This window comes from Oncorhynchus keta, chromosome 31 (assembly GCF_023373465.1).
Source record: "Oncorhynchus keta strain PuntledgeMale-10-30-2019 chromosome 31, Oket_V2, whole genome shotgun sequence".
In the NCBI taxonomy this organism is placed as follows: domain Eukaryota; kingdom Metazoa; phylum Chordata; class Actinopteri; order Salmoniformes; family Salmonidae; genus Oncorhynchus; species Oncorhynchus keta.
Genome location: NC_068451.1, coordinates 4,304,319 through 4,330,775, shown reverse-complemented (window position 1 = coordinate 4,330,775; position 26,457 = coordinate 4,304,319). Strand labels below are relative to the sequence as shown.

Here is a 26,457-nt window from a genome sequence, read left to right as displayed (position 1 = left end):
TTTAATCCTAGTAAAACTTCCCTGTCAGTTAGGATCACCACTTTATTTTAAGAATGTGAAATCTCAGAATAATAGTAGAGAATTATTTATTTCAGCTTTTATTTATTTCATCACATGGGGGGTCAGAAGTTTACATACTCATTCAGTATTTGGTAGCATTGCCTTTAAATTGTTTAACTTGGGTTAAACGTTTCAGGTAGCCTTCCACAAGCTCCCCACAATAAGTTGGGTGAATTTTGGCCCATTCCTCCTGACAGAGCTGGTGTAACTGAGGTTTGTAGGCATCCTTGCTCGTACAGTTCTGCCCACAAATGTTCTATAGGATTGAGGTCATGGCTTTGTGATGGCCACTCCAATACCTTGACATTGTTGTCCTTAAGCCATTTTGCCACAACTTTGAAAGTATGCTTGGGGTCATTGTCCATTTGGAAGACCCATTTGCGACCAAGCTTGAACTTCCTGACTGATGTCTTGAGATGTTGCTTCAATATATCCACATAATATTCCCCTCTCATGATGCCATCTATTTTGTGAAGTGCACCAGTCCCTCCTGCAGCAAAGCACCCACACAACATGATGCTGCCACCCCCGTGCTTCACGGTTGGGATGGTGTTCTTCGGCTTGCAAGCCTCCCCATTTTTCCTCCAAACTTAATGGTCATTATGGCCAAATAGTTATATATATTTTTTCATCAGACCAGAGGACATTTCTCCAAAAAGTACGATCTTTGTCCCCACAGCATCTTCACAAGGTATTTTGCTGTTGTTCTGGGATTGATTTGCACTTTTTGCACCAAATTACTTTAATCTCTAGGAGACAGAACTTGTCTCCTTCCTGAGCGGTATGACGGCTGCGTGGTCCCATGGTGTTTATACTTGTGTACTATTGTTTGTACAGATGAACGTGGTACCTTCAGGCATTTGGAAATTGCTCCCAAGGATGAACCAGACTTGTGGAGGTCTACAATTGTTTTTCTGAGGTCTTGGCTGATTTCTTTTGATTTTCCCATGATGTCAAGCAAAGAGACACTGAAGGTAGGCCTTGAGATACATCCACAGGTATACCTCCAATTGACTCAAATGATGTCAATCAGCCTATAAGAAGCTTCTAAAGCCATTACGTCATTTTCTGGAATTTTCCAAGCTGTTTAAAGGCACAGTCAACTTAGTGTATGTAAACTTCTGACTCACTGGAATTGCGATACAGTGAATAAGTGAAATAATCTGTATGTAAACAATTGTTGGAAAAACTACTTGTCATGCACAAAGTAGATGTCCTAACCGACTTGCCAAAACTATAGTTTGTAAACAAGAAATTTGTGGAGTGGTTGAAAAACGAGTTTTAATGACTGCAACCTAAGTGTATGAAAACTTCCGACTTCAACTGCATGTTGGTCCTGGATGGCAGGAAGCTTGGCCACAGTGTTGTACTGGGCCATACGCACTACCTTCTGTAGCTCCTTACGGTCGGAGGCAGAGCAGTTGCCATACCAGGCGGTGGTGCAACTGGTATGGATGCTCTCGATGGTGCAGCTGTAGAACGTTTTGAGGATCTGGGGACCCATGCCAAATCTTTTCACTCCTAAGGGGGAATAGGTTTTGTCGTGCCCTCTTCATGGCTGTCTTGGTGTGTTCGGACCATGATAGTTCGTTGGTGATGTCGACACCAAGGGACTTGAAACTCTCGTCTCGCTTCACTACAGCCCCGTCAATGTTAATGGGGGCTTGTTCCAGCCCGCAGTTCTCTGACTTCCTCCCTGTAGGATGTCTCATCGTTGTCAGTGATCAGGCCTACCACTGTTGTCGTCAACAAACTTAATGATGGTGTTGGAGTCATGTTTGGCCACGCAGTCATGGGTGAACAGGGAGTACAGGAGGGGACTGAGTACATACCCCTGAAGGGCCCCAGTTTTGAGAATTAGCGTGGCAGACGTGTTGTTGCCTACCCTTACCACCTGGGGGTGGCCCGTCAGGAAGTCCAGGATCCAGTTGCAGAGGGAGGTGTTTAGTACCAGGGTGATGAGCTTCATGGGCACTATGGTGTTGAACTCTGAGCTTTAGTCAATGAACATTATTCTCACATAGGTGTTCCTTTTATCCAGGTGGGAAAGGGCACTGTGAAGTGCGATTGAGATTGCGAAATCTGTGGATCTGTTGGGGCATTATGGGAATTGGCGTGGGTCTAGGGTGTTCGTGATAATGGTGTTGATATGAGCCATGACCAGCCTTTCAAAGCACTTCATGGCTACCGACGTGAGTGCTACGGGGCGGTAATAATTTACCTTTGCTTCTTTGGGCACAGGGACTTTGGTGGTCTGCTTGAAACATTTAGGTATTACAGACTCGGTCTGGGAGAAGGTGAAAATGTCAATCAAGACACTTGCCAGTTGGTCAGCGCATGTTTTGTGAACACGTCCTGGTAATCCGTCTGGCCCCGCGGCTTTGTGAATGCTGACCTGTTTAAAGGTCTTGCTCACATCGGCTACCGAGAGTGTCATCACACAGTCATCCAGGATCCTTCCTAACTCAGATGCAGGAGAGGAAGGAAACTGCTCAGGGTTTTCACCATAAGGTCAATAGTTGACGAAAACAGTTAGAGTTTAATGGCTTTGATAGGAGAAACCTGAGGGTGGATCAACATTGTAGTTACTCCACAATACTAACCTAAATTACAGAGTGAAAAGAAGGAAGCCTGTACAGAATACACACGTCCTGTATAAGGCACTAAAGTAAAACTGCAAGAAATGTGGCAAAGAAATGAACTTTATGTCCTGAATACAAAGCGTTATGTTTGGGCAAATCCAACACAACACATTACTTAGTACCACTCTTCATATTTTCAAGCATGGTGGTGGCTGCATCATGTTATGGGTATGCTTGTCATCGGCAAGGACTAGGGAGTTTGTTTTTTAGGATAAAAAGAAACAGAATAGATCTAAGCACAGGCAAAATTTCCTCGAGGAAAACCTGGTTTAGTCAGCTTTCCAACCGTCACCTAAAACACAACATTAAATATACACTGGAGTTGCTTACGAAGACGACATTGAATGTTCCTGAGTGGCCTAGTTACAGTTTTGACTTAATTGGGCTTGAAAATCTATGGCAAGATTTTAAAATGTTTAGCAATGATTAACAACCAACTTGACAGCTCTTGAAGAATTTCAAAAGAATACATATAGAATGCAAATATTGTACAATTCAGGTGTGCAAAACTTAGACTCACCCAGAAAGACTCACAGCTGTAAACGGTGCCTAAGGTGACTGACTAACATGTATTGACTCAGGTGTGTGAATACTTATGTAAATGAGATATTTTTGTATTTCATTTTTAATAAATGTGTAAAAATTATGGGATATTGTGTGTAGATGGGTGAGGGGATTTTTCTTTTTTAAATACATTTTTAATTCATTCTCTAACAACAAAATGTGGAATTAGTCAAGGGAATACAGTGAAAGCATTGTATAACCTGTCAGAAATATCTAGTTGATCAACTACTAGCCCATGTTAGCTAGCTAGATAGGTCAGTTAAGCTAACCAGTTATCAAAATCCTGTAGTTATCATGGCCAGATTACATTCCTAGAGGCCTCGATCCCCGGGGGGGGGCCCAATTTTTTTATTTTTTTTATTTTGTTGAGTCACTCCTATGAACATACAAGCCATGGCAAAAGGTGTAGAATTACTTTTAAATTAGCTTTAAAACTGCAACATTTTCTCGCGCGCCCATTGCAAAAGGTGTAAGATTGCAGCAAATTTAAAATGGAAATATTTTCTCTACGCAAACGAGGTGTGTGAACAGTTTAAACTGTTTCGGGTTGTATGGGTTGCGAGGTCGGGGTTTATTACTACGCTGATAAATATCCATCCGGACCTTTGCCACCTAGGAAGACCAGACCTTTTCAAATAGTAGTTGAGCACCCCTGTTTTAGATCGAATGCACAGTGGTGCACCCAAGCTATGATAAGCGTTAATCAGCCTAGTGTTGCCGGTGAACATGTCGATGTGCCTAGTGTTGCCGATGTAAAGCTTTTGATACGCGGTTGTTTACAGAGGTGACGTTCGTGGTCCCCTTTCACTGATTGCAGTGGTTGGGATTTCGTTTCACAGTCAAGATTAAGATGTCTGGGTAAATTATGTGGTGCTATGTAACACTTGGCCTTCCATAATTATTTAATTAACACACACACACAATTAACCCAGATGCCTCTAAACCCATGGCTTCATCTCTCATTTGCATGAAGATTTGATTACTGGTATGGCTTCGTCTTTTAGAATGTTGCCCTTTAACGTAGCCACGTACCCGTCTGTTGGTGTTAGAGTTGATTGATGCAAAGTCTGGATCCAGAATTCTAAATAATGACACGGGTCTGGGTCGGATCTAATATGATTGTCACAAGTCTCGGGTATGTGTAATTTTAACTGACGTGTCCGAAAGGGCCCGTACCGATACGAGTGCAACTGCTGCAGTCGAGAGAGACATTATATAATTTATGCTGCTGCTCTTGCTTTTCACGAGAGAGGATTGTGGAGCGTGTAGCTTGTTGTTGTAGGCAATCATAAGTCATTAAAGCCGCAATAGGTTACAGTCATAGACCCTCCGTGAGTGGCAAATGTTAGGCGATATCTAATCAAAAGAAGATGGAATGAAAATGACAGAATTAAAAGTTAAAGGAGAAGGATAGGCTACAATGACCAAGAGCCAACCGTTAGGGTGCTGCTTAATATTCCTCATGTAGTTGTTGTTATTTAGAAGTCTAGACATGGGAGGAATATGTCTTCTGAAATAGGATACTTGTTATTTGGCCATTGGTGAGTTTTATTGCAAGGAATTCTAGTTTGTCAACCACAGGCTAGGGCTGGGTTATAAAACTACATGCTGTCCTTTTTTCTGGGGAGAGAACCATTGGAGATAATCACTGGAGAGAGCATCACTGAGGACAGGGGAGAATGACCATTTACCGCCCTCTTCGAATAAACCTATTTTCCTCCCCCTGGTTTGCTTTGGGGTCTGTGTTAAAGAATAACATAAATTGTTAACACTAGCTAACGTCAAGACAGGTACTACGTAATCATATTTGATAATTAATAACCTAGCTATGGCAGCTATTAGTCTACTATAGTGCGAGTCGGCTTGTTGGTTGGTTGCTGTCTCTTGTCTCTCCCTCACTGCTCCCTGTGTCACTAACTCACAGTATGGCCCTTCCCCTCCTGCTAGAGCTGCACCTCTTTTGCGCTTTATCAGCTAGGGTTAATCAAGTAGCTTAAAAATGACTTTTCTGCTGCTTCCATCACTCGGATCAGACCGTGTCTGGATCTGACCAGGTCTATACGGAACGGGTCATGAAAGCACACTTGTTTTCATGTGTAGCTGAGCTGTTATGAGTGTTTTGTGATTTCGTTCAAATTCAAGTTTATTTCATTTATTCACATGTCATACGATTAGATTCTGAATTATGTAATGCATGATATAAAAAAAGATATTAATTTAAGAAAAAAACAACAACAATGCAACATTTAGGTTACTGTGGTTTAGTCATGCTTCCGAGTTTGCATATATTATGACAACATTTTGTTAGTTTTGGCAGCTGGAGTCAAGCCGAGTCTACGCCCCTTCGTCTGTGATTGGTTAACAGTAGGGATTCTTCAATAAAGTCTTTGTCATTCAAAGAGAGACGACTTGTTTTCATGCAAAATTAAATTATTGGAAAATACTGCACCAAACATCTTAGCTTGATGTAAATTCGCGACGAAGATCTTTTCGGCAAAAACAAAAATGGATGATCGATTTCTTGTTATATTAATTCAGACCTTTTTTGATGAATCGTATACTAGCTATGGTATTTCAAAATGGACAAACAGTACAAATTATGCATTTTATTTCAAAAGAAGGTCTTTTAAGGGAGAATGCCAGCATGCTAGTATGCTGACAACTTTAGGGGTTGGCGTTCCACAGGTTTCTTTTGATTTGATCTAATCTCTCATGAGACATTGGTACGTTAAATCGATTTCGGCCTACTCAATACGACACTATTTAAGTTTGTATATTCTCTAACTTGTCTCTTGATTAAACTGACATGAATACATTTCCATTTCAGAACTGATGCAGTTTGTTCTCGTTATTGTCTGAATTTAATTCTACGTGCTAACTGAGGTTTATGTTCTTGTTGTCAGGTGTGCGTCCGTTCCCGTGCCCTCACTGTGACAAGATCTTCCGTACATCGGGCCACAGAAAAACACACATCGCCTCCCACTTCAAGAGTCTGCAGCAGAAGAAGCACAAGTTCCCACGCAAATCCCATAAAACCAAGGTGTCCAAGAGCAACATACCTCTGCCTGATATCCCCCTGCAAGAGCCCATACTTATCACGGACCTTGGTAACGCATGCATGCTCACTCGCTCCCTCACAAGCACGCACACACACGCACTTTGTTCATATTGTCCCCTCCTCCCCAGGTCTCATCCAATCCCAGAACCCTCGCCTGGCCTTTCAGACGTACCTGGAGATGGTGGACAATGATCGGCCATACAAGTGTCCCTGCTGTAACAAGGCCTATAAGAAATCCAGCCACCTCAAGCAGCACGTTAGGTACAGCTATTCGCTACACGTGTCACACACTCCCACAAGAATTTCGCTACACTTGCAATAACATCTGCTAACCATGCGTATGTGACCAATAAAATTTGATTTGACGCACACAGCAAATGTTTTACTGTCCTTGTGGGGGCCTAAAATGGATTTCCATTGAAAATCCTGGTCTAACCATAACCCTAAATCTAACCCCTAAGCCTAAAATAGCCTTTGTCTTCGACGGAAATGTCCCCATGAGGGACAATTTACTTGTTTTGCTATCCTAGTGGGGACTTTTGGGGATCTCTGGTACCCACAAGGATAGTAATACAAGCACACACACACACACACACACTTAGTTTGTTTTCACATGTATTCCTTTCGAAATATCATCCTCTCTAAAGCAGCTGGCATTGCCAACATATACCAGTGAATGTATTTCTGATTGAGTGCATGGATATATAGTTGTGAGAGGAAGTTATATATTTAGCCTCAGTTTAGATCCTCTTGTACTTTGTCATTGGGGTGGCAGGTAGCGTAGTGGTTAAAGCATTGGGCCAGTAACCGAAAGGTTGCTAGATCGAATCGCTGAGCTGACAAGATAAAAATCTGTTGTTCTGTACCTGAACAAGACAGTGTTCCTAGGCCGTCATAGTAACTAAGAATTTGTTCTAAACTGACTTGCCTAGGTAAATGAAATAGAAATTTTAAAAGAAAAGTGGGATAAGCCTGTCAGACAGCTGCTGTTATCAGTGGAGTTAGAGTCCACCCCTGTGGCTTAGTGGGATTAGCTCCTCATTTGATGCTAGAGGGATGAGCTGGGCTGAGCAGAGCATGGGGATGGACAAGGAGGCAGGAGGAGGAAGGCTCAGCACATGGCAGAGGGTTTGAGCCACTGGCAGATGGCTGGGTTAGAGTAGTATTTGTTTTCTTTCAAAAACTTTGAGGGTTTTATTGAGGCAAACTCGATCAAGCACAGCTAAAGTAAACTAGATATACAGTTTTATTTATTTTTTTTATATATTTTTTTTTTTACCTTTATTTAACCAGGCAAGTCAGTTAAGAACATATTCTTATTTTCAATGATGGCCTGGGAACAGTGGGTTAACTGCCTGTTCAGGGGCAGAACGACAGATTTGTACCTTGTCAGCTCGGGGGTTTGAACTCGCAACCTTCCGGTTACTAGTCCAACGCTCTAACCACTAGGCTACGCTGCCGCCCCAGTTGAGTCGGAAGTTTACATACACTTAGGTTGGAGACGTTAAAACTTTCTATAGTTTTGGCAAGTCAGTTAGGACATCTACTTTTACAGACAGATTGTTTCACTTCACTGTATCACAATTCTAGTGGGTCAGAAGTTTACATACACTAATTTGACTGTGCCTTTAAACAGCTTGAAAAATTCCAGAAAATGATGTCATGGCTTTAGAAGCTTCTGATAGGCTAATTGAGATCATTTGAGTCAATTGGAGGTGTATCTGTGGATGTATGTCAAGGCCTACCTTCAAACTCAGTGCCTCTTTGCTTGACATCATGGAAAAATCAAAAGAAATCAGCCAAGACCTCAGAAAAAAAATGTTGACCTCCACAAGTCTGGTTCATCCTTGGGAGCAATTTCCAAATGCCTGAAAGTACCACGTTCATCTGTACAAACAATAGTACGCAAGTATAAACACCATGGGACCACGCAGCCGTCATAGCGCTCATGAAGGAGACACATTCTGTCTCCTAGGGATGAATGTACTTTGGTGCGAAAAGTGCAAATCAATTCCAGAACAACAGCAAAGGTCCTTGTGAAGATGTTGGAGGAAACGGTACAAAAATATCTATATCCACAGTAAAATGAGTCCAATATCGACATAACCTGAAAGGCCGTTCAGCAAGGAAGAAGCCACTGCCCCAAAACCGCCATAAAAAAAGACAAAAGACAGACTACGGTTTGCAGCTGCACATGGGGGGGACAAAGATTATACTTTTTTGAGAAATGTCCTCTGGTCGGATGAAAAAAGAAATAAAGCTGTTTGGTCATAATGACCATCGTTAGGTTTGGAGGGAAAAGGGGGATGCTTGCAAGCCGAATCACGGGGGTGGCAGCATCATGTTGTGGGGGTGCTTTGCTGCAAGAGGGACTGGTGTACTTCACAAAATAGATGGCATCATGAGGAGGAAAATTACGTAGATATATATTGAAGCAACATTTCAAGACATCAGTCAGGAAGTTCAAGCTTGGTCACAAATGGGTCTTCCAAATGGACAATGACCCCAAGCATACTTCCAAAGTTGTGGCAAAATGGCTTAAGGACAACAATGTCAAGGTATTGGAGTCGCCATCACAAAGCCCTGACCTCAATCCTATAGAAAATCTGTGGGAAGAACTGAAAAAGCGTGTGCGAGCATGGATTCCAACAAACCTGACTCAGTTACACCTTTACACTCAGGAGGAATGGGCCAAAATTCACTTCCCACAAAATCAACTTATTGTGGGAAGCTTGTGGAAGGCTACCTGAAACGTTTGACCCGAGTTAAGCAGTCGGCATGCTACCAAATACGGATTGAGTGTATGTTAACTTCTGACCCAATGGGAATGTGATGAAATAAGTAAAAGCTGAAATAAATAATTCTCTCTACTATTATTCTGACATTTCACATTCTTAAAATAAAGTGTTGATCCTAACTGACCTAAGACATGGACTTTTTTACAAGGATTAAGTATCAGGAATTGTGAAAAATGAGTTTAAATGCATTTGGCTAAGGTGTATGTAAACTTCTGACTTCAACTGTACATAAGTACTTGGACACCCCTTCAAATCTGTGGATCCTTGCGCAAAAAGCCAAGCATCGGCTGGTGCGGTGTAAAGCTCTCCACCACTGGACTAGAGCAGTGGAAACGCGTTCTCTGGAGTGATGAATCTGGGTTTAGCGGATGCCAGGAGAACACTACCTGCCCTAATGCATAGTGCCAACTATAAAGTTCGGTGGATGAGGAATAATGGTCTGGGCTATGCCCCTTAACGCTACAGCATACAATTACATTCTAGACGATTCTGTGCTTCCAACTTTGTGTTAACAGTTTGGGGAAGGCCCTTTCCTGTTTTTGTATGACAATTCCCTCGTGCACAAAGCGAGGTGCGTGTGGAAGAACTTGACTGGCCTGCACAGAGCCCTAACCTCAACCCTATCAAACACCTTTGGGATGAATTGGAATGCCGACTGCGAGCCAGGCCTAATCGCCTAACATCAGTGCCCGACCTCACTTATGCTCCTGTGGCTGAATGGAAGCAAGTCCCCCGCAGAAATGTTCCAACATCTAATGGAAAGCCTTCCCAGAAGAGTAGAGTCTGTTATAGCAGCAAAGAGGGGACCAACTCCATATGAATGCCTATTGTTTTGCAATTCGATGTTAAACGAGCAGGTGTCCACATAGTGTGGAGCAGGTTTCCACTTTTAGTCATGTAGTGTAGTTCAAGTATAGAAAACAAATACTATTTGAGCCCAGGTCTGGCTAACGTCTGTGCTGTCTATGCCCTGTGGGCCTGGTTTATGATAAGACAGGCCAGGTAGAGAGGAATAAATGTACAGAGGGAAGAGATCTGAGGGGATTTAGGTACAGAGAGGGGGAGAGAAAATATTCAGATATAGTGTGGGGTGAGCCAGTAACCATAACAGTAATTGCTCCTGTAAGTCACTCTGGATAAGAGCTTCTGCTAAATGACTAAAATGTGTGCCGAGCCATTTTATTTTCGTCTGGTTTAATCTCCAGGTTGTTGTCAGGAATAACGTGTAATGTCACAGTGGTGGATAAGTCTTATTTTTGTTTTCAGTAGCCTAAGTCATTAAAGGTCCATTAACTAGCAAATGTATTTGGAAAATGTCACCCTGCCATTTACCACAAGAAAAAATCCCTCTAAAATGAGTATTGTATTCAGTTTCTGCCTTTTTTTCTAAGGATGAGATAAATGGGAGATTGAAGTTTAGGGCTCCAAGGAGTAATTTCCAGAGCAATATTCATTGATTCTCTCAAGATGTCTTTTTGCCCTTTGGGCTGACACATCGAATCTTCCCTTTTACTAAAATGTTTCTTCATTTTACTACTGTGAGGAAAAGAAAAGTAACAGCCTATATAATAAAGGTCACAGTCTCGATAAACGAGGAAACAAAAGTTAACCTTAATAACAACGTTGCCTTCGCTGCTCCACTCAGGATATCTGAGATTGATGTTCTGTATTCCCTAGTGTCTGTTTACCTCACACTATGACAGAGAACAAGTCAAAACTCTGTCACATTATACTAATAAACTTGTTCCTCAGTCAGAGGGAATTTACTGCATACACCATGCACAATGTATAATGCTTACTGTTTTTTTAGGATTTGCAAATTAGAGACCCTTGACATTTATTCTTCCTAATTTGAGCCGTTTGACTCAGACCATAACACACCCAGTCATAACATCACCTGTCATAACATTACATTACATTCATAACATTCTACTACACCCAGGGTTGATACGCAAAGTTTTTGCAAAATAGCTGTGGGTTTAAGCCCGGGCTCTGGCTGGGCCACTCATTTACATTCAGAGACTCAAAGCCGCTCCTGCGTTGTCTTGACTGTGTGCCTGTTGGAAGACGAACCTACGCTCTAGTCTGAGGTCCTGAGCGCTCTGGAGCAGTTTTTCGCCAAGGATCTCTCTCTACTTTTGCTGTGTTCATCTTTCCCTCGACCCTGACTAGTCTCCCAGTCCCTGCCGTTGAAAAACATCCCCACAGCATTTTGCTGCCGCCACCATGCTTCACTGTAGGTATGGTGCCAGGTTTCCTCCAAACGTGATGCTTGGCATTCAGGCCAAAGACTACACTCTTGGTTTCATCAGACCAGAGAATCTTGTTTCTCGTGGTCAGAGTCCTTTAGGTGCTCGAACCAGGAACACATCGACAACAGCCGCCGAAGCAGCGTTACCCATCGCTCCACAAAATCCGCGTCCCTTGCAGAACAACGTCTCCAAGTCTCAGAGCGAGTGACGTTTGAAACGCTATTAGTGCGCACCCTGCTAACCAGCTAGCCATTTCACATCGGTTACACCAGCCTAATCTCGGCCTAATCTCGGGAGTTTATAGGTTTGAAGTTATAAACAGCGCAATGCTTGAAGCATTACTAAGAGCTGCTGGCAAAACGTACGAAAGTGCTGTTTGAATGAATGCTTACAAGCCTGCTGCTACCTACCATCGCTCAGTCAGACTGCTCTATCAAATATCAAATCATAGACTTAATTATAACATAATAACACACAGACATACGAGCCTTTGGTCATTAATATGGTTGAATCCAGAAACTATCATTTAGAAGAAAACATTTTTTTTTATTATTATCGCATATACCCTGACTCTGCATGCAATGAACGCAAGAGAAGTGACACAATTTCACCTGGTTAATATTGCCTGCTAACCTGGCCTCTGTGTTCTTGGTGACCTTCAGTGCTGCAGAAATGTTTTGGTACCCTTCCCCAGATCTGTGTCTCGGAGCTCTACTGACAATTCCTTCGACCTCATGGCTTGCTATTTGCTCTGACATGCACTGTCAACTGTGGGACCTTATATAGACAGGTGTGTGGCTTTCCAAATCATGTCCAAACAATTTAATTTACCGCAGGTGATCTCCAATAAAGTTGTAGAAACTTCTCAAGGATGATCAATGGAAACAGGATGCACCTGAGCTCAATTTCAAGTCACATAACAAAGGGTCTGAGTACTTGTGTAAATAAGGTTTTTCTGTTTTTTTATTTGTAATAACTTTGCAAAAATATCTGTAACCTGTTTTTGCTTTGTCATTATGGGGTAATGTGTGTAGATTGAGGATATATATATTTTTATATCCGTTTTAGAATAAGGCTGTAACGTAATAAAATGTGGGAAGGTCAAGGGGTCTGAATACTTTCTTAATGTCTCATGATATTAACATCTTCCATCAGGTCTCACACGGGAGAGAGGCCGTACAAGTGTGTCCAGTGCAGTAAGGGCTTTGCCTCCTCTGGGGTGCTGAAGGCTCACATCCGGACCCACTCGGGCCTCAAGGCCTACAAGTGCCTAATTTGTGACACCACATTCACCACCAGCGGCAGCCTGCGCCGCCATATGACCACCCACAGCGACATGCGGCCCTACATGTGCCCTTACTGCCAGAAGACCTTCAAGTCCTCACCCAACTGCAGGAAGCACATGAAGACCCACAGGTTAGTAATGCTCATGTGTTGTCAGGCACAGAGTTGTTTCAGGTCATGTGATCTGACCAGGTGGAAAAAGCGAAAACTACAAGCCGTAATTCAGGTCGTGTCATCGGGAATGCTGACAAGCTAAGTGGCTAGCGAGAGCGTCGCTCTCCCAATTTGGTTATTGTCATGTTGCTGAAATTTGTGTGAAATTGAAACTTTCAACTCTAAATCTCTAGATGTCAAATCTTTCCATAAAAAATGGCTGATTTCTGTTTGTTTTGTAGATTAAAGTAGTAAACAACCTGAATTCACCTCCCCATTCCCCCTCCAAGGTATGAGTTGGCCCAGCAGCTCCACCAACAGCTGAACCCGGAGCCCTCGACGCTGGACGACCCCATGGACGGCACCACCGTGACCCACAACCTGCAGGTGGAGCTGGAGGACGGCACCCTACAGCAGGAGGCTCCTCCCACGGTGGGCTCAGAGCAGCAGGGCATGCTGGGACTGGACCAGGCGCAGGTGGTGGACGGCGGCCAACAGGTGTCGCTGGAGACCCAGCTAAGTGACCAGCCCCTGGGACAGGAAGAGGGTAAGAGTGTCAGCGTATTAGAGGGCAACAGTTTGGACAAGGCACAGACTCACTGGTCTTGAACACGTAATACGTAGTTATTAGGGACGCATGGGGATTCGAGGATCAGTGATTCTGTTGCAGTCTGACGTCAATATATTTTGTAGTTGATCTCGAACATAGTCTTTTAATGTCGATGACAATCATGCCATAACGTTATAGGCCTGCTGCCACAGCCCTCTAACTTTCAATGGGGGATCCACGTAGTTCTATGTTGGATGTACAAAGGATGATGTGAACAAAGTGATCCACCCCTAGAAGGTGTCTGAACCCTTCCCAACATCAACAGACATTTCTACAGAGATACAGTCTTGCTCTCTACCCATCTCTCTTGATCTTAGATTGTATTTTTCATTTGGCCAGTCTACGCTGCAAGGTGTTTCGTTTTCAGGTGACAATAGTTGGCTTCAACTGTGTTAGCAAATAAAGCAAGGAACTGTTGAATATGGAATCTTGTTAATATTTTGAATAACAATCTTTCTGAACGACACTCCTTTAAGATAGCAAAGGGCAAAAATCTGAGTTTCTCATCTTGCCCGTCTGTATATCTCCTCCATCTCTATTCCTTCCTCCACTCCAAATAGTGTGTCCATTTATTTCACTCTCAAGACTTTTTATCTGTCCATTACTCAAACACTATTTCCATCCCAATGCTGGATCTTCAAAAACCTTCTATTTTCTTATTGATGGCTTTCTTGGAATTGTTATTTCAATGGGTTTTTGGATACATCTCATTAGGATTCATGGTGTGTGACTGACCGAACCCCCTCCTTGACCTTGTAGCTTTAATATTTAAAACAGTTCCAATGTATACTATATTTAACCTCAGAACAAAAATAGAAGAGCAACGCACAACAAATGAAACCGGGCCAGAGGTCAAGCTTCAATCCTCATTAAAATTGCTACACTACCCTTTCAACCTCAAGAGTTCACAGTGATTAAAAGAGAACTGAAAGGGGGAAAAAAATAAAAGAAACTTACCCTAGCTTTACGATTGTATGTGATTTAGATTAGTATTCGTCCTCTCAGCCTTCGGTAAAGTCCTTTAACAGTTAAAAAAAAAAGGCTTAAATGCATGAGGTAACCCCGACCCATTCACAGAGAGAACAGATAACCTCTTGACTTGATTCACTTATGCCTGTGGAGTGAATAAATATATATACACTACTGTTCAAAAGTTTGGGGTCACTTAGAAATGTACTTGTTTTTGAAAGAAAAGCACATTTTCTTTGTCCATTTAAAATAATTTCAAATTGATCAGAAATACAGTGTAGACATTGATAAAGTTGTAAATGACTATTGTAGCTGGAAACGGCAGTAAAAACAAACAAATGCAATGTCTACATAGGTGTACAGAGGCCCATTATCAGCAACCATCACTTCTGTGTTCCAATGGCATGTTGTGTTAGCTAATCCAAGTTTATCATTTTAAAAGGCTAATTGATCATTAGGAAAAAAAAATTCAATTATGTTAGCACAGCTGAAAACTGTCCTGATTTAAAGAAGCAGTAAAACTGGCCTTTAGACTAATTGAGTATCTGGAGCATCAGCATTTGTGGGTTCAATTACAGGCTCAAAATGGCCAGAAACAAATTACTTTCTTCTGAAACTCGTCAGTCTATTCTTGTTCTGAGAAATGAAGGCTATTCCATGCGAGAAATTGACAAGAAAGTGAAGATCTCGTGCAACGCTGTGTACTACTCCCTTCACAGAACAGTGCAAACTGGCCCTAACCAGAATAGAAAGAGGAGTGGGAGGCCCCGGAGCACAACTGAGCAAGAGGACAAGTACATTAGTGTCTAGTTTGAGAAACAGACGCTTCACAAGTCCTCAACTGGCAGCTTCATTAAATAGTACCCACAGAAAACCAGTCTCAACGTCAACAGTGAAGAGGCGACTCCGGGATGCTGGCCTTCTAGGCAGAGTTCCTTTGTCCAATGTCTGTGTTATTTTGCCCATCTTAATCTTTTATTTTTATTGCCTTGTCTGAGAGATGGCTTTTTCTTTGGAACTCTGCCTAGAAGGCCAGCATCCCGGAGTCGCCTCTTCACTGTTGACGTTGAGACTGGTGTTTTTCTGGTACTATTTAATGAAGCTGACAGTTTTTAGCTGTGCTAACACTGTACTAACATTGCAAAATGTTTTTCTAATGATCAATTAGCCTTTTAAAATAATAAACTTGGATTAGCTAACACAACGTGCCATTGGAACATAGGAGTGATGGTTGCTGATAATGGACCTCTGTACGCCTATGTAGATATTCCATAAAAAATCTGCCGTTTCCAGCTACAATAGTCATTGGGGCGGCAGGTAGCCTAGTGGTTAGAGCATTGGACTTGTAACCGAAAGGTTGCAAGATCAAATCCCCGAGCTGACAAGGTAAAAGATCTGTTGTTCTGCCCCTGAACAAGGCAGTTAATCCACTGTTCCTAGGCCGTCATTGAAAATAAGTATTTGTTTTTAACTGACTTGTCTACTTAAATACAGGTAAAATGTATATATATGTAATATTTAACAGATATATATTTTTTCCTGACGTTAACAATGTCCACACTGTGTTTCTGATCAATTTTATGTTATTTTAATAGACAAAGATTGTGCTGTTCTTTCAAAAACAAGGACATGTCTATTTTGTTTTACCTTTATTTAACTAGGCAAGTCAGTTAAGAACAAATTCTTATCTTCAATGACGGCCTAGGAATAGTGGGTTAACTGCCTGTTCAGGGGCAGAACGACAGATTTGTACCTTGTCAGCTCAGGGATATGAACTAGCAACCTTTTGTTTACTCGTCCAACGCCCTAACCACAAGGCTACCCTGCCTCCCCTATGTGACCCCAAGCTTTTGAATGGTAGTGTATATTTCCACTCTGAGGTTGCAGTAGTAGTGTGAAAATGAAGATAATGCCCTTTTAGTGTAAGAGCTGTTTGAAAAGACCATCATGACATCACCATACAGTAAATTAGTTAATAGACCAATAAGAAAGATTTCCAAACCTCTCTGCCTATAACTGCACATTTGTTTGTTTTCCCCTCCCCACTCAAATCACTCCCATACAAGTCCTAACAAAATGTTTATTTTTTATTTTTATCTTGCTTGAGACATTTTTCTTTGCCATGAAGCTACAGTATTGTTGGTTTTGTTTCTTTTTGACCATTTGACAAAAATCCCAGCTGCATTGGACCTTTTTATTTATTTATTTATATTTATTTAATTGAATCGTAATACTTTGGCCTTAATTTATACAGTTTAGCCAGACTAACCGGCTTTGTTCCTCTCTCCTCTTATCTCTCCCCCTCTGACTCCAGACACCTTCGTGACTACCCAGCATGCTCTGCCTCAGAATATTAGCCACTTTGAGACGCAGACACTCCCACAGCCTGGCTTTGACCAGCAAGCACTTACTCAAGGTAACTCATGCACGTACACACAAAAACACCCCCTGCATGGTGGTGGCACACAAACCTTTCTCTCAGCACATTTAACAATGTCCGTGAGTTAACCTGGGGTAAATTACACGCACACACGCGCACACGTTGGCAGCCCGCGACTGTCTGACTCCAGTGTAATGGATAACGCCATTGTTGTCTCTGACCTCTGAATGAGAAGAGCCCATTTACAGCGAGGACTGTCAGAAAGCATCTGCTTGACACATCACATATTTGATTTTCACAATGGGTAGCTTAACCTTTTGTCTCCGTGATGATTGCATCCAGCCTCTATCGCCCACAACAAGTATGCTCTCCTACAGTGGTGCATTAATCAGTAGAACACTTTGTCTTGCGGCAGGTTTCCCGCCTCATCCTAGGCCTCCTATACTCTCTGCACAGTTTTGCTAAAGTAAAAAGTTTTGATGTCATAAATAAACCAGAGACCAACAGCAGGGAGGATATTGATGTCTGTGTCTGAATGCGTATCTGTGTTTCTTATTAGCATGTGTGTGGCACTCCACGAGATGGACTTCTATACATTTCCTCTCCTCTCTTCTTCTTTTCAAGAAGGAAAGTAAGGAATTATTTGAACATTCCTAGAACTTCTCTCTGCTGTCTGCTAGTATTTAATGAATCGTGGCCATTTGTTAATATCAGTGAGTGGAGCTTTAATGAATGCCTGTGTGGTTCAGAGTCCCCTAAGACAATCCGACTGGTGGCATAGGCACAGGAAGTTTCCTGCACAGTCTTTGTCCACACACACGCACGCACACACGCAGACTGGCGGCATGGGCTCTGGAAGCATCAGTCTGTTAATGGCGCGTTGTAGGAGGGTGAGCCGTAGCAATCCTTAATTAGCTTTTGTTTAACTTTTCCAATCACACTTTTAGCCATGTCATGTTTGCAGTAATTAATTCATGTCCTCCTCCGACTCTTCTAATTTGGCAAAGGCTCTAGCCTCTAGCCAGATATACAGGGTTAACTAATTCTGTGCTGTGGTGCTGAATGTGAAGTTTGTCCATAATAGGCTTTTCAAATCCACTTCTATCTGTGTAATCAATTAATCTATTCTAAGGTACAATGTGTGTAGCAGTGGGGGGAGAAATCAGAGGACAGATTCCTGGAATTAAAATGAATGGAATGGTATCAAACACATTCATTCCCTTACAGCCATTACAGTGAGCCCGTCCTTCTATTTCAAGCCTCCACATGTGTATACGCTGGGCCAATTGTGCGCCGCCCTATGGGATTCCTGATCATGGCCAGTTATGAGAACAGCCCTGGATCGAATCCGGGTCTGTAGTGACGCCTCTAGCACTGCGATGCAGTGTCTTAGACCGCTGTGCCACTATATCCCCAAAAGAAGAGTCTTGGTGGTTCTAAACTTCTTCCATTTAAGAATGATGGAGGCCACTGTGTTCTTGGAGACCTTCGATGCTGCAGAATTATTTTGGTACCCTTCCCCAGATCTGTGTCTCGAAAAAGTATGTCTCTGAGCTCTACAGACAATTCCTTCGACCTCATGGCTTGGTTTTTGCTCTGACATGCACTGTCAACTGTGGGACCTTTTATATAGACAGATCCAATCAATTGAATTTACCACAGGTGTACTCCAATAAAGTTGTAGAAACATCTAAAGGATGATCAATGGTAACAGGATGCACCTGAGCTCAATTTTGAGTCAATTTTGCTATGAGACTCAATTTTGAGTCAAAAAATTCTCAATTTTGAGTCTCATAGCAAAGGGTCTGAATAAAAAAAGAAAGATTTTCTCTGTCATTACATACATTGGAATAAGGTGTGGAAAAATTCAAGAAGCCTGAATACTTTCCGAATGCACTGTACATCCTCCTTTGGAGTTGCTAGGGTCCCTTAAGTTCTCATACAGGGTTAACCCATTGCTGACTGTACCCCTTTGTGTCCTCCTGCAGGTTTCACCATCACCGCAGAGGGCTATCCCCAGGCTCAGTTCTCTACTGTGCAGCAGCTACAGGACTCCAGCACACTGGAGTCTCAGGCCCTCTCCTCCAGCTACCATCCCCAGAACCTGCTCCATGTGCCCAGCCAAGAGGTGGTGAATCCAGCACCGTCAGCCTCTACCGTCAGCCTCTTCCACAGGGGGCTTCCATCTCACCATCATAGCGTGGCATTGGATCTATGTAGAGTAGGGTTGCACAATTTCCCCAAGTTCTCAGTAAACCCTTCCATAGGGATTTTCTGAAAAACCCAGGGTCTTTGGGAAATTTCAATTCACATTTTTTTTCATCACCTGTCGAATACAACTAGTGTAGACTTTACAGTGGAATGCTTGCTTACAAACTTTTCCCAACGATGCAGAGTTTTAAAAAATTATAATAATAAATAAATATGAACTAACTCAAAATAAATAAAATACACAAGAATGGAGCTATATACAGGGAGTACCAGTACCAGATCAATGTGCAGAGATACTTGAGGTAGATATGTACATGAAGGCAGGGTAAAGTGACTACGCATCCAGATAGATAATAATGAACATAAAATAATAAACCGCGTAGCAGCAGCAAATTGTGTGTCTAAAAGTCTGTGTTATGTGTGTGTATGTAGTGTTTGAGTGAGGGATGTGTGGGGGAGTGACAGTGTAGTGTGTGATTTGTGTATATGGTGTGTATATAAAGTCTAGTGAATGTGCGTAGGGTCAGTGCAAGATAAAGTCAGTGCAGATAGTTTGGGTAACATTAATGAACTATTTAGCATTCTGGCTATTAGCAATCATATGGCTTGGGGGTAGAAGCCATCTCAGAACCTGTTTGCCATCCTAACTTAACGGGTGTTCTATCAAGCCAAAAACGACTAAATTAAATGTAGCCTTAAGTAGTCAGTTCAAATATTCAGTGATTTATTCACAATGTAGTTAATTAATGGTTGCATATACTTCTGTTTAGACAAGTGGCCTGCTCCAGGAGACTAGCCAAGGAGACCTCCAGCTGTCTGACCAGACGCAAGACTACCAAGACCCAGAAGACAGCGAGGACAACAGCAAGAGGGCTTACAGGTGTGTGTGTGTTTGTCCAGTGTGTGTGTTTGTCCAGTGTGTGTGTTTGTCCAGTGTGTGTGTTTGTCCAGTGTGTGTGTTGGTCCAGTGTGTGTGTGTGTCTTTGGCTCAGTTGGTAGTTCATGGTGCTTGCAATGGTTGTGGGTTCGATTCCCACAGGGACCAGTACAAGAATAAAAAGTTAGAAAAATGTATGCACTCACTGCTGTCGTTTTGGATAAGAGCCTCTGCTAAATGACTAAAATATAAATGTCTGTAAGCGACAGCGAGCCTATAATTTTCGGCAAGTAATGGATGCTTTTACTTTCTGTCAATTGTTCCCAGCTCGTCAGCAGATAACACTGTTATGCACCTTTTATCAAAAGTTGTGCTCTAGGGCTGTAACAGCATTAGCAGTCGACACGGAGGAATGCAAAACAAAGATAACACTATCAGAAACGCACCTCCGTTGCTGTTATTGTCTCCTGATAAAGTGATCATTTTGAGTGCGAGACATGTCAAATCAAATTTTTTTCATCACATGTGCTGCAAAAAACAGGTGTAGACCTTCGAAGGAAATGCTTACTTTACAAGCCCCTAACCAACAATGCAGTTCAAAAATAAATAAAAGTAACTAGTAATTAAAGAGCAGCAGTTAAAACAATAGCGAGACTATATACAGGAGGGTACCGGTACCGGAGTCAATGTGCGGGGGCACTGGTTAGTTGAGGTAATATATACATGTACAGTGAGAGGAAAATAGTATTTGATCCCCTGCTGATTTTGTACGTTTGCCAACTGACAAAGAAATGATCAGTCTATAATTTTAATGGTGGTTTATTTGAACAGTGAGAGACAGAATAACAACAAAAGAATCCAGAAAAACGCATGTCAAAAATGTTGTAAATTGATTTGCATTTTAATGAGGGAAATAAGTATTGTCCTAGTACTTGGTGGCAAAACCTCTTGTTGGCAAGGGTTTTAGGTAGTTATTAAAATCACTATGCATAGATGACAACAACAGAGAGTAGCAGCGGTGTAAAATATGTGTCATCGGTAACTACTGTGTCATCGGTAAACATAGGATAGTGTTGGAGTCGTACCTGGCGTGCAGTCATGAGTGAACAGGGAGTACAGGAGGGGTCTGAGCATGCACCCTGAGGGGCCCCTGTGTTGAGGATCAGCGTGACGGATGTGTTGTTACCTACCCTTACCACTTGGGGGAGGCCAGTCACGATGTCCAGGATCCAGTTGCAAGGGAGGTGTTTAGTCCCAGGGTCCTTAGCTTATTGATGAGCTTTGAAGTCACTCTGGTGTTGAACGCTGAGCTGTAGTCAATGAACAACTTTTGTCCTGGTGGGAAAGAGCAGTGTGGAGTGCAATAGAGATGGCATCATCTGTGACTCTGTTAGGGTAGTATGCAAATTGGAGTGGGTCTAGGGTTTCTGGAATAATGGTGTTGATGTGAGCCATGACCAGCCTTTCAAATCACTTCATGGCTACAGACATGAGTGCTACGAGGCGGTAGTCATTTAGGCAGGTTACCTTAGTGTTCTTGGGCACAGGGACTATGGTGGTCTGCTTAAAACATGTTGGTATTACAGACTTGGACAGGGAGAGGTTTAAAGTGTCAGTGAAGACACTTGCCAGTCGATCAGCGCATGGTCGCAGTACACGTCCTGGTAAACCGTCTGGCCCTGTGGCCTTGTGAATGTTGACCTGTTTAAAGGTCTTACTCACATCGGCTGCGGAGAGCATGATCACAGTCTTCCCGGAACAGCTGGCGCTCTCATGCATGTTTTAGTGTTGTTTGCCTCAAAGTGAGCATAGACGTAGTTTAGCTCGTCTGGTAGGCTCGTGTCACTGGGCAGTTCTCGGCTGTAGTCCGTTTGGTTTGTAAGCCCTGCCACATGCGACGAGCGTCAGAGCCGGTGTAGTACAATTTGATCTTAGTCCTGTATTGACTCTTTGCCTGTATGATGGTTCGTTGGAGGGCATAGCGGGATTTCTTATAAGCTTCCGGATTAGAGTCCCGCTCCTTGAAAGCAGCAGCTCTAGCTTTTCGCTCAATGCAGATGTTGCCTGTAATCCATAGCTTCTGGTAGGGGTATGTACGTACGATCAATGTGAGGATGACGTCATCGGTACACATATTGATGAAGCCAATAACTGGTTTAGTGTACTCCTCAATGCCATCGCTGGAATCCCTTATCATATTCCAGTCTGTGCTAGCAAACCAGTACTGTAGCTTAGCATCTGCTTCATCCGACCACTTTTTTTTAATTGATCGAGTCACTGGTGCTTTCTGCTTTAATTTGTGCTTTTAATCAGGAATCAGCAGGATAGAATTATGGTCATATTTGCCAAATGGAGGGCTAGGGAGAGCTTTGTATGCGTCTCTGTGTTGTTAAAGGTGATCCAGGGTTTTTTCCCCTCTGGTTGCACATTTAACATGATGATAGAAATTTGGTAAGATGGATTTAAGTTTCCCTGCATTAAAGTCCCCGGCTACTCGGAGCACCACCTCTGGGTGAGCTTGTTTGCTCCTGTTTACTTATGGCGGAATACAGCTCATTCAGTGTGGTCTTAGTGCCATCACCGGTCTGTGGTGGAATGTAGACAGCTACGAAATATACAGATGAAAACTCTCTAGGTAAATAGTGTGGTCTACAGCTTATCATGAAATACTCTACCTCAGGCGGGCAATAGCTCAAGACTTCTTTCGATATCGTGCACCAGCTGTTATTACAAAACGACATAGTCCCGATGGTAGTTTCGCGTAGGTCATTTTATTTTCCAATGATTGCACATTTGCGAGCAGAATGGAAGGAAGTGGGGTTTTAGTCGATCGCCTATGAATTTTCAGAAGGCAGGCCGCTGTCTGGACCCTTTTTCTTCGCATTCTCTTCACGCAAATGACAAGGATCTGGGCCTGTTCCCAGGAAAGCAGTATGTCATTCACATCGGGCTCGTCGGAGTCGTTATAGGAAAAAAATGATTCTGCCAGTCCGTGGTGAGTAATCGCATTTCTGAGTTCTAGAAGTTATTTTTGGTCATAAGAGAAAGTAGCAGCATCATTGTACAAAATAACTTACAACAAAACGCAAAGAAACTAACAATCTGGTTAGGAATGTGTCAAACGTCAGCCTTGTTCTCCGGCACCATCTTGTGTGTATATGACACAATGTTCAACTAAATAACTGTCCCAAACGGCACCCTATTCCCTATCAAGTGTACTACTTTTGACCATGGCCCATATGTTGCCATTTGGAAATCAGACAATGAGTTAACTCTGCTAGCTTCCTATCTGTAAAGGTGACTGTGCCAGCTTGTGTTGCTCCAAGCTTTTTGTTTTGTGACTAACTTGTGCGTCAGATGTCTGTAGAGGTGACGGTGGCAGCTTGTGTTGCTACAAGCTCTTAGTTCTCCAACTAACTTGTGCGTCAGATGTAGCAGAGGACACTAGCCACGGATGTTGTTGCGTTGTGGAAACAGAGAGTGGGACGGGAAGGGGACTGAGTAATGCGTCATGCTTTTATTCAGTTGTTCCCTCAGTTGTTCCCCATGGCACTCAGAACGGATGCAAAAAAAAAAGACTTACAAAATCCCCTACCACGTCAGCACACAATGCGTTATTAATGCATGTCTAGGATGAAACGACTAGCGGTATAGACAAAACAAGAGAAAGGAGGACGTAGATGGATAAGGGGAATATATATTTGAGATTGTAAACTACTGAATTTTCTCCTTCAGATACGACACAGATGTAATCAAGACCAAGGTTTTAACAGTGAGAAAAGAGTAGTGTGTGGTATAGTGTGACTTCAGTTTGTGTGTAATGCTCTGTATGGAGTCCTATATATGTATCAAAATTAGACTCGACATTCTGTTTAGATAAGTACACACATACACATCATATACAGTGGGGAGAACAAGTATTTGATACACTGCTGATTTTGCAGGTTTTCCCACTTATAAAGCATGTAGAGGTCTGTCATTTGTATCATAGGTACACTTCAACTGTGAGAGACGGAATCCAAAACAAAAATCCAGAAAATCACATTGTATGATGGTTTTAAGTAATTAATTAGCATTTTATTGCCTTACATAAGTATTTGATCACCTACCAACCCGTAAGAATTCCGGCTCTCACAGACCTGTTTAGTTTTTCTTTAACCTTTTGTGACTAGAGGGCAGTATTTTCATTTTTGGATTTAAAACCATCATACAATGTGATTTTCTGGATTTTTGTTTTAGATTCCGTCTCTCACAGTTGAAGTGTACCTCTGATAAAAATTACAGACCTCTACATGCTTTGTAAGTAAGAAAACCTGCAAAATCGGCAGTGTATCAAATACTTGTTCTCCCCACTGTATATGGGTTGATTATCTCTCTCTGTCTCATTCTAAAGCCTGTGCAGACAGTGGTTGCTCCACTTACATTTTTGTGACTTATGCTGCTGGGCTTAGAGGTCATTTGTGGTTTAGTACAGTACCCTGCGTCACCACTTCGTTGCTTCAGACCAGCACAAGGGGGGAGTTAGATCACTAACTATGCTTTTGAGTCCTACTGTGTCTCTAACTGACAATGAATGGGTGACATAAACCTAAATAGAAACTGATAATTGTGGTCGACTTCAGTATTACTTACTAAAACTGTTGTTACGCTAAGGTTTTTATTTTGTTAGGATTATTTTGCTCTTACTGTAGGCCACTCCCGACCGGTCACGTTAGACCGTTGCACCACTCAGGTGCTGTATAAGACAGGATTATTAGCTGTGTTGCTACAGATGCTGGTTCAATACCCGCGCCGCCCTCTACTGTGAGACCCGTGAGATGATTGTTGGTTTTTGTTTTCTCTCCCCTCTAAAAACATAAATAAATCATTCTAAATAATAAACTGGCTTTATTTAGAAATTAGTAACATTGTCTCACCCCATGTTCAAGATTTGCCTTTTTCTCGCTCATTTTACGTTATTTGAAAACAAAATCATCTCCAAAATATTTTTTATTTTTTAAACAATTTTATTATTATTAATTCAGAAGCAATAGCCTACAACTGTTTTAAATCAAGGAGATTTTTTTAAATTTTCATTGAATCTCTGTTTGGGTGTTGGTTAAGACTAGAATTTGAAAATTAGGGTGAAGAAATTTTATGCTCTTAGTGTTACCTTTATTTAACTAGGCAAGTCAGTTAAGAACAAATTCTTATATACAAGGACAGCCTACTCCTTCCTCCTCGTCGGGGAATTGAACCCCGGTGTCCTGCGTGCCTGCACGACACTGGGATTCTTTAGCTAAATAGCCCAGTAATGTACTCCCGGCCGTTACGTTGTACATTGCGATATTTTCTGTTCCATTCTAATGGAAATTTTCCTGGAATAGAAACAACATAATGTTAATCAAATTAAATAAGCAAGTACCAGTCAAAAGTTTAGACACACCTTCTCAATACAGGGTTTTTCTTTATTTGGACTATTTTCTACATTGTAGAATAATAGAAGACATTTATGAAACAACTATGAAATAACACACATGGAATCAGTTATGAACAAATTATTATTTACAAGGACAGCCTACTCCTTCCTCCCCATCAGGGAATTGAACCCCGGTCTCCCGCGTGCCTGCATTCTCTAGTACAGACACTATTGAAGGCTATCAAATGCTTCTCAAAGATGCTCTCTGGTAGTCAAACTAGCACTAACTAGAATCAATAGTACCAGTGGTTCACACTTAAATAACGTGCCATAGAATTCTGCTGCACCATGCATGCTGCGCCGCAGTACGCTGCAATTTTTAAAGCTTCAACCCATAACTCACACCTTCCAAACAGAAAGCACAAACAGATGCCATAGGGCTGAGTTAGTGACCTTTCCAAAGAAAGGTTTGGTTTTCAATTCTCCAACTTCCCAAAAAGTCTGATGTACTTTTATAAACTCCAACTTGCTTTGTGAATTGATGGTGGAATTTTGAAATGATTCCTGTTGTCAGTATTGTTAACTGATGATTTGTGACTTTATAGGAGCTTTATTGATACACATCTCATTGACAGAAACAGACCGTCTCTATTAGGGCATTCGATGGAAAGGGTTTTGCAACAGACCAAATAAGTGTTTCCTTTTGGCGGTCAGTTAGTCCCTCCCTGTTTTAGTCTGTTTTCTTGAGTTTGATTCCTAATGAACACGACCTGTGTGTTTGATTCCCCCCAGGTGCACCATGTGTAATAAACCTTTTAAGAAGTCCAGCCATCTGAAGCAACACGTGCGCTCCCACACCGGAGAGAAACCCTACTGCTGCAACATTTGTGGCCGATGCTTCGTCTCAGCGGGGGTCCTCAAGTCCCACCTCAACACACACACAGGTAAGAACAGTGTACCTCAGCACGCCTGCATACAGTGGCAAGAAAAGTATGTTAACCCTTTGGAATTACCTGGACTTCTGCATAGATTGGTCATAACATTTGATCTGATCTTCATCTAAGTCACAACAGTAGACAGACACAGTCTGCTTAAACTAATAATGCACAAACAATTCTTTATTTATTGAACACCCTTCTAAACATTCATAGTATAGGGTGGTAAAAGTATGTGAACCCTTGGATTTAATAACTAGTTGAGC

General features: G+C 42.2%; 1 protein-coding gene across 3 annotated transcripts in view; it reads left to right on the top strand.

Annotated features, from left to right (window-relative positions):
* Nucleotides 1–26,457, top strand: part of LOC118364226 (zinc finger protein 236-like) — a 97,469-nt gene that overhangs the window by 33,021 nt on the left and 37,991 nt on the right. For all 3 annotated transcript variants that reach the window (XM_035745579.2, XM_035745580.1, XM_052489336.1), the window contains exons 11-18: nucleotides 6,170–6,373; nucleotides 6,453–6,585; nucleotides 12,530–12,790; nucleotides 13,102–13,358; nucleotides 16,705–16,806; nucleotides 18,759–18,898; nucleotides 19,752–19,861; nucleotides 26,049–26,200. In XM_035745579.2, coding sequence (XP_035601472.1) covers nucleotides 6,170–6,373; nucleotides 6,453–6,585; nucleotides 12,530–12,790; nucleotides 13,102–13,358; nucleotides 16,705–16,806; nucleotides 18,759–18,898; nucleotides 19,752–19,861; nucleotides 26,049–26,200 — 1,359 coding nt within the window. The remainder of the gene's footprint in view (nucleotides 1–6,169; nucleotides 6,374–6,452; nucleotides 6,586–12,529; nucleotides 12,791–13,101; nucleotides 13,359–16,704; nucleotides 16,807–18,758; nucleotides 18,899–19,751; nucleotides 19,862–26,048; nucleotides 26,201–26,457) is intronic.